This window comes from Antechinus flavipes, chromosome 5 (assembly GCF_016432865.1).
Source record: "Antechinus flavipes isolate AdamAnt ecotype Samford, QLD, Australia chromosome 5, AdamAnt_v2, whole genome shotgun sequence".
Classification (NCBI taxonomy): domain Eukaryota; kingdom Metazoa; phylum Chordata; class Mammalia; order Dasyuromorphia; family Dasyuridae; genus Antechinus; species Antechinus flavipes.
Genome location: NC_067402.1, coordinates 37,499,487 through 37,515,082, shown reverse-complemented (window position 1 = coordinate 37,515,082; position 15,596 = coordinate 37,499,487). Strand labels below are relative to the sequence as shown.

The 15,596-nt window shown below is 40.1% G+C and overlaps 1 protein-coding gene across 1 annotated transcript in view; it reads right to left on the bottom strand.

Annotated features, from left to right (window-relative positions):
- Nucleotides 1-476: 476 nt before the first annotated feature.
- NEK11 (NIMA related kinase 11) overlaps nucleotides 477-15,596 on the bottom strand; it is a 272,127-nt gene continuing 257,007 nt past the window's right edge. Inside the window, exon 16 of the mRNA XM_051962721.1 lies at nucleotides 477-2,779. Coding sequence (XP_051818681.1) covers nucleotides 2,572-2,779 — 208 coding nt within the window. The 3' untranslated portion in view covers nucleotides 477-2,571. The remainder of the gene's footprint in view (nucleotides 2,780-15,596) is intronic.

Here is a 15,596-nt window from a genome sequence, read left to right as displayed (position 1 = left end):
GGCTTACCTTGACCCTGGACGGCTCCCCCTGTAACTGGCAGGAGGTCATTGGAGCAGAGACGCCTGTAGTGTCTGTCCAGTAATAATCACAAGCCTAAGGCCCAGGCTGGGGGACCAGCCTCGTAATGAAGAGCTATGAGAACGCCCGATGGCTGTAACCTGGGGAGAACAAGGTTTGCTAACCTGGGTTTGTAAACTAGGTTTAAATTTGTTGGGAAGGGGACAAGTGAATTCCAATAAATTTGGTTTCCTTCATATTTCTCTGTATTTTAACTCTCTACATTTAGAAAATCATTCTGAGAAGGGGTCTAGAGGGTTTCATCAGGCAGCCGAAAGGTATATATTTGTGTGTATGGATAGATAACATATATGTGTGTATGTGGGTATACAATCATGTATATGGCCATACATATATTGTTAAAAACTTCTGGTATAAGACATCTTTAACTGAAGGGAAAAAAAAACACAGACTTAGATGCCCATCAATCAGTAAGCGTTTATTAAGCGTCTACACCAGGGCTAAGCACTGGGTTTCAAAGACAAAAATAAAACAGTCCTGCCCTCAAGGAGCTTATATTCTGTAGGAGAAGACAACATGTATACACTTGTCATGAATAAAAGCCCTTCAACACATTGAGTATTTTTAGGGAATGAAGTTCAATTTCATGGCTGTAAATTGGGGATAGGATTTTGAATCCTGATTCCCCCATAACTCCTTTTATTGGAATATCAGTTCAATAAACATTTATTAAAGGCTTTTGATGAATACAGCACTTTGCCCTTCCCATAAGGAGTTTACATTCTAAATAATGGAGAAGATGCAACATGTTTCTAGAAATGTAAATACAGCAAGTACAAAACAATTTCAGGAGGAGGAGGAAGTAGAAGACATTGACAACTGGACTGGGTAGGTGTCCAGGGATAGGGAATTAGTAAGGATTTTATCAAACTGAGCCACGAATGAAGCAAGAGATTTTAAGATTCAGGGGTGAGGAAGGATAATGTTTCAGATAAAAGAAAGAATTTGGGCAAAGGTGTGGAGATGGGAGATTGCATGCCAAGTTAAAGAAACAGCTAATAGATCAGCTTGGCTGAAATGCAGAATGCATGAAGGAGAGTTGAAATAAGTCTGGAAAGATAAATTAGAATCATAAATCACAGATACATCCAATAAAGAGCTTTGTAGTCTTTGAAGGGATAAAAATAGATAAATTATCCATCTATAAAGAAATAAATTTGTTTAACTGATATCCAGCTTAGAAAAAAGTAGCACTTTATGGAATATAAATGTCTTTTAGGAAAACTTTTAAGGAAAGGTATTCTAGGAGGTTCTACTTTAATTCAATAGCTAAATGTTTTTCTGAACTTAGTCACCTCTATAACATATGATTATAGCTTCTGACCTGAAAAGAACCTTAGGATTCATCGAGTCCATCCTCATTTTATGAGGAATTTAATCACCAGCTAAGGGATCTTCATTCAATTCTAGAAGTGATAGGGAAGTTCTGGACATTTCTGAGCAAAGGGGTCAATTATAAATATTAATTTGGCAGCTGTTTTGACATTGGATTGGAAAAGATAGAGACAAAGAAAGAGAGAGGGAGAGAGACAGGGAGAGTGACAGAGACAGAGACAGAGAGAGATAGAGAGGAAGCAGATAAGTCTAATAAAGGAGGGACTACAAAAATCCCAGTGAGAATCAGTGAAGTCTGAAACCAAGGCAAAGACTGTGAATGGTGACTGATTTAAGATGTCCCAGAGGTAGAACAGACAAACTTGGCAACTGATTGGACATAGGGGTGAGGGAGAAGAGTCTAAACTGAGGCTGAGGCTGCAGACCTCAGAGATTGAAGGATTAAGGAATTCAACAAAATCAAGGAAGATGGAGAATGATTGTATTTTGGGGAAAATAAAAAGAGGGAAATGGCAAGAATGTTCCTCTAACCCCTAACAATTTTCCTACATTGAAAATGCAAACTCAATGTCCATAATTCCTATAGAGTCCCTGGGGCCTGGCAGCCCAATGACCATGACTCATTTCCAAGAAGTCCATCTTCTGAGTGTAATTTCTAGAACTGGGACTAGACACAACAACTAGAAGAACAGAATGTTAGAACTAGAAGGAATGATAACAATCATTTAGCTCAAACTACTCTTTTTATAGGAAACTGAGACTAAGAAGTAACCCAACAAGATAAAACCAGTTAATAGCAGAGATAGCAGGGGAACTCAGATTCCCTGAATTCTATTCCAGGACCCTTTCATTATTCCATTCAGACTTCCCCCCGCTTTAATAAAGAGGCTTTAAAAAATACTTTTTTAAAGGCTGCTTGGGAAATAACTATTTACCATGTGGGATACTCCAATCTTGATTGTGCCGTGCTCACCAACATATAACATACCCAAATTAAGACAACAGACAAAAGTCTATTTTGCTAGCTGGAGAATCATAAAGATGGTGTCCCCAACTACCTATTGATACAATCCATCTTGTGCGTTTGTTGGATTAACCCTTGGGATTTGTCTCCCATCTGGTTAGTGTTTGATTTTGTCCACCACTTAAAATTGGTTCTAGAGCTCAGTCTCTTCCCTTGTCGTCCTACACAACTGCTCCTCGAAGTAGATGAGCTGATCCACTTCAAAACAGTCGCTGGCTCGCGGCACCACTTTTTCCAGGGACTGCCTGATCTCCTCTTCGCCGGCATTCTGTCTCCTGGCCTTCTTGAGGTAGCTGTAGACCGTCTCAAACACTTCCAAGCCTAGCTTCTGAATGGCCGATCTGCACAATAACAAGGGGAGAAAACTGACAATCTGAACTTCCCTCTAAGAGACAGTGAGCTCCTTCAGGGCAGGGACAGTTGCCTTCCATCTCTCTGTCCCAGTGCCTAGAAGAGCTTTCTTTCTCTCCAACTTTGTCATTTCATTTGTATTTAAGATGCCTCAGTGTGAGCATTCCCCTTACCAGGGAAGATCATCAACTATTCTACAGCAGGTTGTCTTAGCGAGCTGTTTGAGGGACTAAAAGGTTACGTATTAAGGTTAAGGTTAAGGTTAGGTTTTTCAAGGTCACACAGACAACAGTAGCACTTGAACTCAGGCCTTCCTAAGTCCATGGCCAGGTCTTTCACACTGTACTTCACTGTCTTGCATGGAATGGGGCCCAATCAATATTTGTTCAATTCACTGGAATCTAGTTCGACTTAAATGCCTTCATTAATAGTCATTTTTAGGACAGCCACTGCTGGCTGATCTGGAAGATCTTTCCAAGGGATCTTAATATTCATTTAAGCTTTTTGAGAGCATAGGAATAAATGGACTTTTCCTTAAAATAGTCAGGAGCATATATTTAAAACCATCAGTAAGCATCATATGCAATGGGGAAAAACTGGAACCTTTCCCAGTAAGATCTGGAGTGAAGCAAGGTTGCCCACTATCACCATTATTATTTAATATTGTATTAGAAACACTAGCCTCGGCAATAAGAGTCGAGAAAGATATTAAAGGAATTAGAGTAGGCAATGAGGAAACCAAACTATCACTCTTTGCAGATGATATGATGGTATACCTAGAAAACCCCAGAGATTCTACTAAAAAGCTATTGGAAATAATTCATAATTTTAGCAAAGTAGCTGGCTACAAAATAAATCCCCATAAATCTTCAGCATTTTTATACATCACCAACAAAACCCAACAGCAAGAGATACAAAGAGAAATTCCATTCAGAATAACTGTTGATACCATAAAATATTTGGGAATCTATCTACCAAAGGAAAGTCAGGAATTATATGAGCAAAATTATAAAAAAGTCTCCACACAAATAAAGTCAGACTTAAATAATTGGAAAAATATTAAGTGCTCTTGGATCGGCCGAGCGAACATAATAAAGATGACAATACTCCCTAAACTAATCTATTTATTTAGTGCTATACCAATCAGACTTCCAAGAAAATATTTTATCGATCTAGAAAAAATAACAACAAAATTCATATGGAACAATAAAAAGTCAAGAATCTCAAGGGAATTAATGAAAAAAAAAATCAAATGAAGGTGGCCTAGCTGTACCTGATCTAAAATTATATTATAAAGCAGCAGTCACCAAAACCATTTGGTATTGGCTAAGAAATAGATTAGTGGATCAGTGGAAAAGGCTAGGTTCACAAGACAGAATAGTCAACTATAGCAATCTAGTGTTTGACAAACCCAAAGCCCCTAACTTCTGGGAAAAGAATTCATTATTTGATAAAAACTGCTGGGATAATTGGAAATTAGTATGGCAGAAATTAGGCATGGACCCACACTTAACACCATATACCAAGATAAGATCAAAATGGGTCTATGACCTAGGCATAAAGAACGAGATTATAAATAAATTAGAGGAACATAGAATAGTTTATCTCTCAGACTTGTGGAGGAGAAAGAAATTTGTGACCAAAGATGAACTAGAGACCATTACTGATCACAAAATAGAAAATTTTGATTACATCAAATTAAAAAGCCTTTGTACAAATAAAACTAATGCAAACAAGATTAGAAGGGAAGCAACAAACTGGGAAAACATTTTCACAGTTAAAGGTTCTGATAAAGGCCTCATTTCCAAAATATATAAAGAACTGACTCAAATTTATAAGAAATCAAGCCATTCTCCAGTTGATAAATGGTCAAAGGATATGAACAGACAATTTTCAGAGGATGAAATTGAAACTATTACCACTCATATGAAAGAGTGTTCCAAATCATTATTGATCAGAGAAATGCAAATTAAGACAACTCTGAGATACCACTACACACCTGTCAGATTGGCTAAGATGACAGGAAAAAATAATGATGAATGTTGGAGGGGATGCGGGAAAACTGGGACACTAATGCATTGCTGGTGGAGTTGTGAACGAATCCAACCATTCTGGAGAGCAATCTGGAATTATGCCCAAAAAATTATCAAATTGTGCATACCCTTTGATCCAGCAGTGTTTCTATTGGGCTTATATCCCAAAGAAATACTAAAGAAGGGAAAGGGACCTGTATGTGCCAAAATGTTTGTAGCAGCCCTGTTTGTAGTGGCTAGAAACTGGAAAATGAATGGATGCCCATCCATTGGAGAATGGCTGGGTAAATTGTGGTATATGAATGTTATGGAATATTATTGTTCTGTAAGAAATGACCAGCAGGATGAATACAGAGAGGACTGGCGAGACTTACATGAACTGATGCTAAGTGAAATGAGCAGAACCAGGAGATCATTATACACTTCGACAACGATATTGTATGAGGACATATTTTGATGGAAGTGGATTTCTTTGACAAAGAGACCTGAGTTTCAATTGATAAATGACGGACAAAAGCAGCTACACCCAAAGAAAGAACACTGGGAAACGAATGTGAACTATCTGCATTTTTGTTTTTCTTCCCGGGTTATTTATACCTTCTGAATCCAATTCTCCCTATGCAACAAGAGAACTGTTCGGTTCTGCAAACATATATTGTATCTAGGATATACTGCAATATATCCAACATATAAAGGACTGCTTGGCATCTAGGGGAGGGGCTGGAGGGAGGGAGGGGAAAAAAATCGGAACAGAAACGAGTGTCAATATAAAGTAATTATTAAATAAAAATTTAAAAAAAAGGAGAACAAAGAAATGGAAAAAAATATTCATTTAAGCTTTAATGATAGAAATATTGACACAGACAATAGGAGTTCTACTGCCCACCCTAGTACAGGGAGAAGTCTGGCCCTAAATGCAGTGCCTGGGACAGAAGACCGTCCTCTTGGTCCTTTGTTCTAGAAGAGGACCAGCGACATCATGGGGTGATTGATGACTTGGGAGGGAATTAGATTTAAGTGAATTAAGGCAGAACTATACAAAGTCATCAGCCTCATTCTCTCTTCCAATCTCTGAAGAGACAAGGAGCAGGACAACTGTTGATAGCTTAGAATGCAGTGGATGACCTTGGTCTTTCTAAATTAAGGTCTTTCTCCAGCTTCAGTTTGTCTGGGACAACCATACTATGCATGGAAAGGGGGGAAAACAATTGAAACTCTGTTTCAAAACTCTGTTATTTTTAATGTAGGGGAAGAGGCACTATGGATAGAAACTGAGAATGATGATGACCAGGGACAAAGTCCTTTCTTACATCTCTAAGTGCCTTTAAAATGGAATCATCTAAAAAATGGGTCATCTCCACTAATGTACTGTTGGTGGAGTTGTGAATTGATCCAACCATTCTGGAGAGCAATTTGGATCTATGCCCAAAGGGCTATAAAGCTGTGTATACCTTTTGATCCAGAAAAACTACTGCTCGATCTGTATTCCAAAGAGATCAAAGAAAAGGGAAAAAGATCTATTTGCATAAAAATGTTTATAGCAGGATTTTTTTGTGGCTCTACAGAACCACCCCACTCTTCATTTCTTATTTCATATTTTAGAACCTAATAAAGATGGATAGTAGTTGTGGGTAATGTTCTCTTACTGTCCTATCTGATCATAGTATTTACTAAACCAACATATCTCAAGATGTACAAGGTTGGGTGAGAGGAGGGGGAGTGTTTTCTTCGGTGAATTTCTGTTCCTCTTTTTTTCATTTGACCAACTCTACTTTTCAAAGAATTCTTTTTATTGGCTTTTCATACTTCCTTTACCATTTGCCTACTCTGTTTTTTAAGGGGTTATTTTCTTCAGTATTTGTGTGGGGGGGTCTCCTTTACAAAGTTGTTGATTTATTTTTCATGATTTTCTTGCATCATTCTCATTTCTCTTCCCAATTTTTCCTCCACCTCTCTTACTTGATTTAAAAAGTCCTTTTTGAGCTCCTCCATGGCCTGAGACCAATTCATATTTTTCTTAGAGACTTTCAATGTAGGAGCTTTGACTTGGTTACCTTTTGAGTGTATATTTTGATCTTTCTTCTCATCATAGTAACCTTCTAGGGTCAGAATTTTTTTCTGTTTTTCCTCATTTTCCCAGTCTATTTCTTGACTTTTAATTCTATTAAAGTGGGCTCTCTTTCCAGGGTAGAAGACACACTGTTCCAAGCTTCAGGGTTTTGGACAGCTGTTTTGAGAGATACTTTTAGGGAGCAGTAAGTTTTCAGTTCTACCAAGGAGGAGTGATCTGGGGAGAGGTGTGTTTGCTATTCTCTTGGCCTGTGCTCTCTTTTCTACCCTCTTTTCAAGCACTCTTTTCTGCCCTGCAATTATGATCAGAGTCCCCACTCTACTATGGCCACAAGCTCTGGTGTACTGATGCTCTTCCTCATGCTGGGACATCCACCCAGGTTTGTGATGCAGAGCTGAGTATGGACCAGAAAGCAAGAGAATCCTGCTAGCAAAGAGACCCTGTAATCTCCTTCTGACCAGGGTTCTACCCACTTACCATTTGTGGGCTGAGAGCACAGAAGTCTGGCTGACCTTCTAAAATGTCTTTGTCTGGAAATTATTTCACCCTGTTCTTTTGTAGGTTCTGCTGCTCCAGGAAGGCATTATTTTAAAGGTGTTTAGAGGGGTTTAGGAAAAAGTCAGGTGAGACCTGCTGCCTTTTCTCTACCATCTTGGTTCTATGCCCCAAAATATTTTTTAAAAATAAGTTCAAAGACCTGAGGTTATGAATGTGGATAATTTCCAAGGTTTTTTCCAGCTCTGAATCTTTTTGATCCATTTTATTTAGAGCATAATGAAATTCATTGCTCCAGAGCTTGATAAAAGAATGTCAGTTCTTTCCTTGGTCAAAGGATATTAAGACTTTATTTGACAAATGGACCTCGCACCCTTCCCAACTACATGTCTGTTGGCACACACACACACACACACACACACACACATGCATACCCCTCCACTTAAGGAGGGTGTCCTGGGCAGCTGTGTCTGTACTTCCCATCTGCCTCTATTACTGGCCTTCAATAAGATGTCATCATCCTGCAAGATCACATCCTCCTCAGGACCTCCGGGCCCTTCCTTTTTCTCTGATTAGTTTGGACAGAGAATACCTCCCAAAGCCTCCATCTAAGAAGGGCACTCAGGGCACCATCTTTTCCTTCTCCACCCAGTTGTATTCCTCTAGATTTTATCTCCATGTACCTTTTCAGCTTCTTTTTATCTTGTTCCATTGTATTATAGCTACAAGAAAATAGGGACCATCTTTGCCTTTCTTTTTCTCCCTAGCTTTTAGCTCAATGCTGGCACATAGTAAGTCCTTGATATTTATTGATTAACTGACCTCTCTCACCATCCCTTGATCTACTGTTTCTCACAAAGTCCCCATGTGGGGTGACTGATCTACATGGTCAGAAAAAGCCAGAGAGTGGGTAGATGGAGGGCTCTGTCCTGTTCTGCAACGTTACTGCTACATTTGAGCTCCTCTGCATAAAGAACAGGTCAGTTCTTTATTTATATATATAAAGAACACATTCATTTTAAGAAAAGGAAAGAAATGATGGATGTCGTAGAATTGTCTTGAAAATATCACAGTGTGAATTTATTCTGACACTTGGAAAACAAGCTGCAGTGTTCCTGCCAGTGACGCCTTCGGATATTTATGGAATTTGTAAATAGAAAAACTCTATTTAAGGGGAACTTGGTGGTGTTATCTAACATCCAGGAGGCACTGAGGGCTCCCCGTCCCATCCCTAGCAGAAGAGAAGTGGTTTCTGCTTCAGAGGTAGTAAAAAGCAAAAACAAGAAAATGACAACAAAAATCTACCTTTCACTGCTCAGGGTACAACTGACTTCTTCAGCTTCAGAGCAGGTGGAGGAGCTCCTGCTACCCTTCACCTCCCCAGTGCCCTCTCTGTGATAGTCATATACAAAGCAACATCAATAAAAATGTTAAATGACTATATCCAAAAGCAATAGGCAGAGGAATCTCTGAGATCAGAGAAGTCAGAGATAAATGCTTCTCGCATTCATTTCTTCTTTCTGATTGATCCTATCCCCCAATCAAGCATTCTGTTCGAGGGAGTACTCATCCTGGATAGAGACTGGAGCTTGGATTTTGAGTCTCTGTTCTGTATCTGGATGGCAGAGCTATTTTTTTCTCACATTTTGCTTTTATCTCAAAGCTCATTAAACCACAAGGAACCCCTACCTTTTGCCTGCCCACTTGGGGCAGCATGTTGTAAGGGGTAAGAATATCGGGCTTAGAGTCCACCTATCAAGTCTGATATGTTAGCTGTGTGACTTTGGCAAAATTACATAATCTCTCTGGGTTTCAAGTTTCCCCATTTTATAAATGGGGTAAAAAGAATTTTTAGTATTTTCCTCATAGCATTTGTTGTGAGATGATGTGTATAAATAAATGTTTTGAAATCCTTAAAATACCACATTAAAGTTATTTGTTGTTATTATTACTGTTCTAATTATTCTATCATCGACTCAGTTTTAAAACCCTCCAACTCACCTCTTATTCACTTCATTTCCCAAATGCTGTTATTTCTTATCTTGTAGACAATGCAAACACTGCATCTTATCAGTTTGGGCCATTTTTCCATGTTTATGAATAGATTTATTTTTATCAAGTCCTCTTAATATTTATCTCTAATCCTGAGCCTCTTCACTGGAGCCCATGTCCCTTAGGGTAGAATCTACACCTGTCTAGTTCTGCAAGGATATATATGTCAACAATCCTTTTCTTAATCCATATTTCCCAATTGCAGAGATAATGAGGAAAGAATGAAAAAGGTCAAGTTTGGAATGAATACATTATATGTAATCAAGGATGATCCAGGAACTTCCATGTTCAAATGCTAAAAATATAGATAATAAGAGAGTTTGGAGCCTGTGTAGGAGGAAAACAGTCCTTATGGAAAGAAATAGTTTTCTAGACAATCAACAGCTATGCAGCCCACCTTCCATAACTCAAAAGCTAAGCCAGGCCCTGCACGTGGATTTTAACATTTTATTAAAAAAAAAAAGTTATTGCCTGTGCTCTTTATGGGCAGCATGTTGCAATCAGGGAGAGAAAACCGTAATTTAAGGTTTATTAAATTTTATTCTATGCAAGCACTTCCCTGCCATGAAAAGAACTTAGAATGAAACTCCATTTATTATCTGTATGATCTACCTCTCAGGGCCTCAGTTTCCCCATTCTGTAAAAGGAAAAGGTTGGACTAGAAGGTCCATAAAGGCTCCCAGCTCTAAAATAATCATCATATGTTCCACAATCTTATTCAATGATTCAAAACAACAGCAATAATAGTATTCCATACTGGAAGTCCCTCTCCTCTCCTTTATTTGTGATTCCCCTTCCCTATATGAAGTTTTGGTTTCCATACCAAGCAAACAGAGTATCTAATCTGCTTTCATAACCTGCATATTGATGAAGGAATTCATGTTCAAAAGCACTTTGGCCCTGGGTCCAATTCTGGTTCGGCCACTTTGAGGCTGGGAGACTTGGGGTCAGTCACTTCCCCCCATTCTCAGCTCCTTCATCTGTAACACGAGGATGGGGCCCCACATGGTGTCCAATCCAATTCAATTCCATAAGCTTCCATTACTTGTCTAGTACGTCCAAAGCATGGTGGGAGGTGCTCAGGAGACAGAGTCATGATTAATCAAGTGTCTGTCCTCGAATAGGTTACAGAGAGGGATTGGAGGATGGAGATTTGGGGCTGAGAAGGTCCTCAGAGGTTCCTGGGTTCACTGATGCCTTAATTTTTCAGATAGGGAAACTGACTCACTAAGAACTTAAGTGATTCACAAAATTGTTCAGTTACTATCAAAGGCAGAATTTAGGCCCAGATTTCCCTAACTCTACGTAAGTTCAGTGTTCTCCTCACTACAGCATACAAAGAAACCTCCCATCGGGAAACTCCTTCTAACAAAGGAGAGCTTATGACCTTAGAGAGCTGTCTTTGCTACTTATAACCTAGGGGTGCCAAAGTGCTCAGAGGGTCTAGAGTCAGGAGGGCCCAACTTCATGAGTTCAAATCTGGCCTCAGACCCTTCCTAGCTGTGTGCCCCTGGGCAGGTCACCTGACTGTCTGCCTCAGTTTCCTCATCTGTCAAATGAGCTGGAGAAGGAAATGACTAACCACTCAAGCACATCTGTCAAGAAAACCCCAAATGGGCTGAAGTGACTGAATAAGCATGAAGGGCCAGACAGACACGCCAAGACTTGCATAATCTGTATGGCAGAAGTATGGTTTGAATCCATGTCTTGGGGGCTCCAAGGCCATCTCTCTCTGCCATAGGCTACACAGCTCCTGCTAGTGAGATATAACATGTAAATATATTGGGGGATAATTTGAGCTTGAAAGAAAGACCACTAATCATGAAAGAATTAAGGAGATGTTCCTTCCAGGTCAAAACCTGACAGTATATTTATGTCATTGTTATTAAAGTAGGACATGGACAGAGTGGAAGTCTAAGGGAGGTGGAGGTTAGGCTACCAGGAGGGATCATTTGGAACCTGAGCCTCTGATGGGGAAGGCTCTTACTATTCCTCTCCCCCCAGTTATTATAGTTATATAGTGTTTATCTTCTGGAGAAAGAAATGGCGAACCACTCCGGTGTCTTTGCCTAAACAAACAAATCAATCAATGAATAAATGAATAAATAAATAAAACCCAATTGGGGTCACAGAGAATCCACCATGACTGAAAGGACTGGGCATATTTTGACTCAATTTTTGAATGGAAGCTCCTTGAGATGATTTTATTCTTTGTACTCACTATATGTCCAGGAGCCAGTACAGTGTCTGGGAAAAATATATATTCTTAATATATGTTTGTTGATGGAAGGATAGGGCTATGTGAGTGGAAGCAACAAGAACAAATGGGCAGAAAGATTGGAGATATGCAAAGGCTACACGTGAGGAAAAATTTCCTAACAGAGCTACCCAAAAAGGCAGTGGGTTCCCTCACATTCAACTCCTTAGTTGTTGGAGATGGTTTTTCAGGATCACAAAATGTGAGATGTGGAAGGGACCACCAAGGCCATCTCGTTCAATCCCTACACCCAAGAAGTGCCCCTGAGATAAGGTTCTAAGGAGGCACTAGCTGGGTCCCAGGTCCTGGGGATGCAAGTCTCAGCAAAGCAGATCCCCACGGCACTTCCCTTCTAATAGGAGCTGCTACCACAGGGAGGAGAGCTGGAAAGGGAGAGGGGTGTGTTTCCTCGGTCACCTTTGGGAACGAGTGCTCTCAGAGTCGGGGCCAGAGTGGGGGCGGCAGGACTGGGAGCTGCCCGCCAGCCTCTGCTGGACACCTCTAGAGGGGGCCGCCGCTCTCTCTGTGGCAGCCCCCTTAACTTCAGGAGGGTCCTAATGGGGAAGAAGTCTCCCTGACATCAAGCTTGGTCTCCAGGACACTTTCATCCTTCATTTCTGATTCTTCTGGGACTAAAACAAGCACAAACTGAAATCTTCTTCCACCTGACAGTCCTTCAAATATTTAAAGATAAAAAAAAAATACTTATGTTCTCTTAGTGTCTCTGATACTTCTTTTTCCTGAGCTAAACACATCCCTTCCCTGCAAATGACTCATGTGGCCTTCCACCATCCTTACCTCCCCCCATTGGACACCCCTTTTCTCCTAAATTAGTGCCTAGAAATGAACTAATGGCCTGGAGGAGTACGGAAGAAGGCTGGGGGTGGGGGGAGGTGGGGAGACATCCCCTCCTGATTCCCAGAAGCTCCTGGAAACAGGGCCCACGTTTGGGCTTCTGCAACCCTGATGTCCCATTGTGGACACATTTAGCTTGCAGTCCACTAAAACCCCAAGGTCTTTCTCTCAGAACTGCACCATCTTAGGTTATTCAGTCCAGATTGGACCGGGCGGCATCGAGCCCCTTTCTCACGCAGATTCTGAGAATACCAAGGGAGTGAAGACAGAGTGCAGAAGGGGGAGCGGGGAGCTCCGGGAGACCCCTGGATCAGAGCCGGACCAAAGCCCTGGGGAAGCCCAGAGGAAGAAGGCCCTAAGGGCCCCCGTCCTCCTTGGCTGTCTCCAGCTGCACTAATGCTGCTCAGCAGCTGATACTAGCAGCGGAAGACATTTTTCAGCATTCGCTTCAAAACAATATTTAACAATACGATACAATAATGATAAAACAATAATCATCATCTATGGCTCAAATTATTATACGTCCACACATGTGTCTGTTTACATGTATGTGTATGTGTACATGCACATATATTATACAGGTACAGGTTAATACAGATGTATTTGTGTTTATTTTGTGCATGTATACACACATACACACTTTTATGTATATAGGTACACATGAGTGTGCATGTGTGTATGTGAGTATTTTATTCTTTTTTCTTATATCCTCTGTTCCTGGCACATAGTAGGTACTTAATGATTGAAATGTAAAACGGGCTCTATCGGAGCCCTGGAAAATGACAGAAGTGATTTAGCCCCACAGGACAATGAGGCAAGAACTCTGGCCGGGAGAGCAGGAACGAGCCTCCTTAGCAAAGGCAGCAGAAAATCCTCCTTGTCTGCAGGACAATCACATCTGATTTTTATCCCATTTTGGCTAAATTAAAATTTTTTATGCAAACACAAAAGATCATTTCCCCACGGCTTCTTAATAAATGCACAATTCCTTTAATTCTCAAATCCTTTGGTAACTACAGACAGCTCAGCAAGAGAAAGCCTTGGGAAACCTTAAGGATAACTAAGCCAAGCTTAGCGGAGGGAGAAAGACTATGTCTGAGTAGGAGAGCAGAAATGTTTTAGAAGCCTTGGGGAAGATGGCTGAGAGAAATCAAAATAATACCCCAGTGGGGTATTATGTAAGTGACTGAAATACAAGGAGGCAATGCCTGGAGATGGTAAGGGTAAGGGAGTGCACCCGCCTTTGGGCACTGAAGAGGGAAAGAAGGAAACAAGTATTTATTATTAAGCACCTACTGGATCATCTCTTTTGATCTTCACAAGATCAAGCATCGTTCAGTTGTTTCAGTCACGTCCAACTCTATGTCACCCCATTTGGGGTTTTCTGGGCAGGGATTTGCTCCTGATGCCAGATCCAGTGCTCTACCCACTGGGCCACCAAGTTACCTAAAAGATGCCGTACCTTGGACCTGTGTCTGCTTCACAGCTGATCCTGTGAGGACACTGGTTCAATGCCCCGGGCTTTAGTTCTTGATATAGGCCTGCAGAGCACTTGGACAGATCCTATGGCTATCTGACCTTATGGATCAAGAAATGACATATTCCCAGTGCAGGATGTTGCTTCCCAACACACCTGAGAAGTTAGGAAAAACATGGGCCAAGCCCAGGAAGAAACAAGTTCTCGAGAAATACAATATCATCACAATTTATTTTTGGTTTAAGATGATCAGGAAGCCCCTCCGTCCCCACCTTCCTTCCACCTCTGATCAAGTTACTTTATTTGATTCTAGATCAATGGCAGATCAGGTAGTACAGTGGTTAGAACCGGGATTTTTTCTTTTTTTAGTCAGAAGATATGAACTTGAGCCTTAATCTTGCTGTTTCTATCTTTGTAACACTGGGAAAACCATATCATTCCCCTAGTTTTTTCATGTATAAAATGGGAGTGGACAGGAAATCATTATACACTTCAACAACAATACTAGATGATGCTCAATTCTGAGGGACTTCACCTCTTCAGCAATGGGATGAACTAAATCAGCGCCAATAGAGCAGTAATGAACTGAACCAGCTACGTCCAGTGAAAGAACTCTGGGAGATGACTATGAACCACTACCTAGAATTCCCAATCCCTCTATTTTTGTCCACCTGCATTTTTGATTTCCTTCACAGGCTAAAAGTACACTATTTCAAACTCCAATTCTTTTTGTACAGCAAAATAACTATTTGGACATGTATACATATAGTGTATTTAACTTATATTTTAACATATTTAACATGTATTGGTCAATCTGCCATCTGGGGGAAGGAGTGGGGGGAAGGAGGGGAAAATTTGGAACAAGAGGTTTGACAATTGTCAATGCTGAAAAATTACCCATGCATATAACTTGTAAATAAAAAGCTATAATATAATAAAAAAAAATGGGAGTGGACATGTTTAAAGCGTGGATGCCTGAGGTTATAGATTGCTAAATCCAACTTTCCTAAGAAGCACTTGCAGAGTCTGATGGGGAAAATAAGATGCTTGTTTTTCTCAATTTCTTTATCTTTTTTTAGACAGTCAGTATTTCTAATCCTATATCAAATAATGGTAGTTCTATAAATACCAGCTATTGCAGTAAAGAAGACAGAGGGAATAAGCATAAGCTAAAAGGGGGTAAAATTATCTTTCTTTATAGATGAGAATGCCTGAGATATAACTAAACTGAAACAATAACTTCAGCAAAGTAGCAGGATATAAAACCCATAAAAATTATCAGTCTTTCTGTTTATTATTAACAAAATGGAGTAGGAGGAAATAAACATATTCCATTCAAAAATAACCTTCAACTGTATGAAACAGCTGGGAGTTAGCCTCCCAAGAATGCCAAACTCATGTGACTATAATTACAAGACACTCTTTTACAGAAAAAAAGTAAATCAACAATGGAAGAGATATGACTTGCTCATGCTTGGACTACGCCAATGTAATTTTAAATGATACTCTCTAAATTAATTTATAGATTTGAGTCATACCAATCAAACCACCGAGGAGTTGTTTTAAA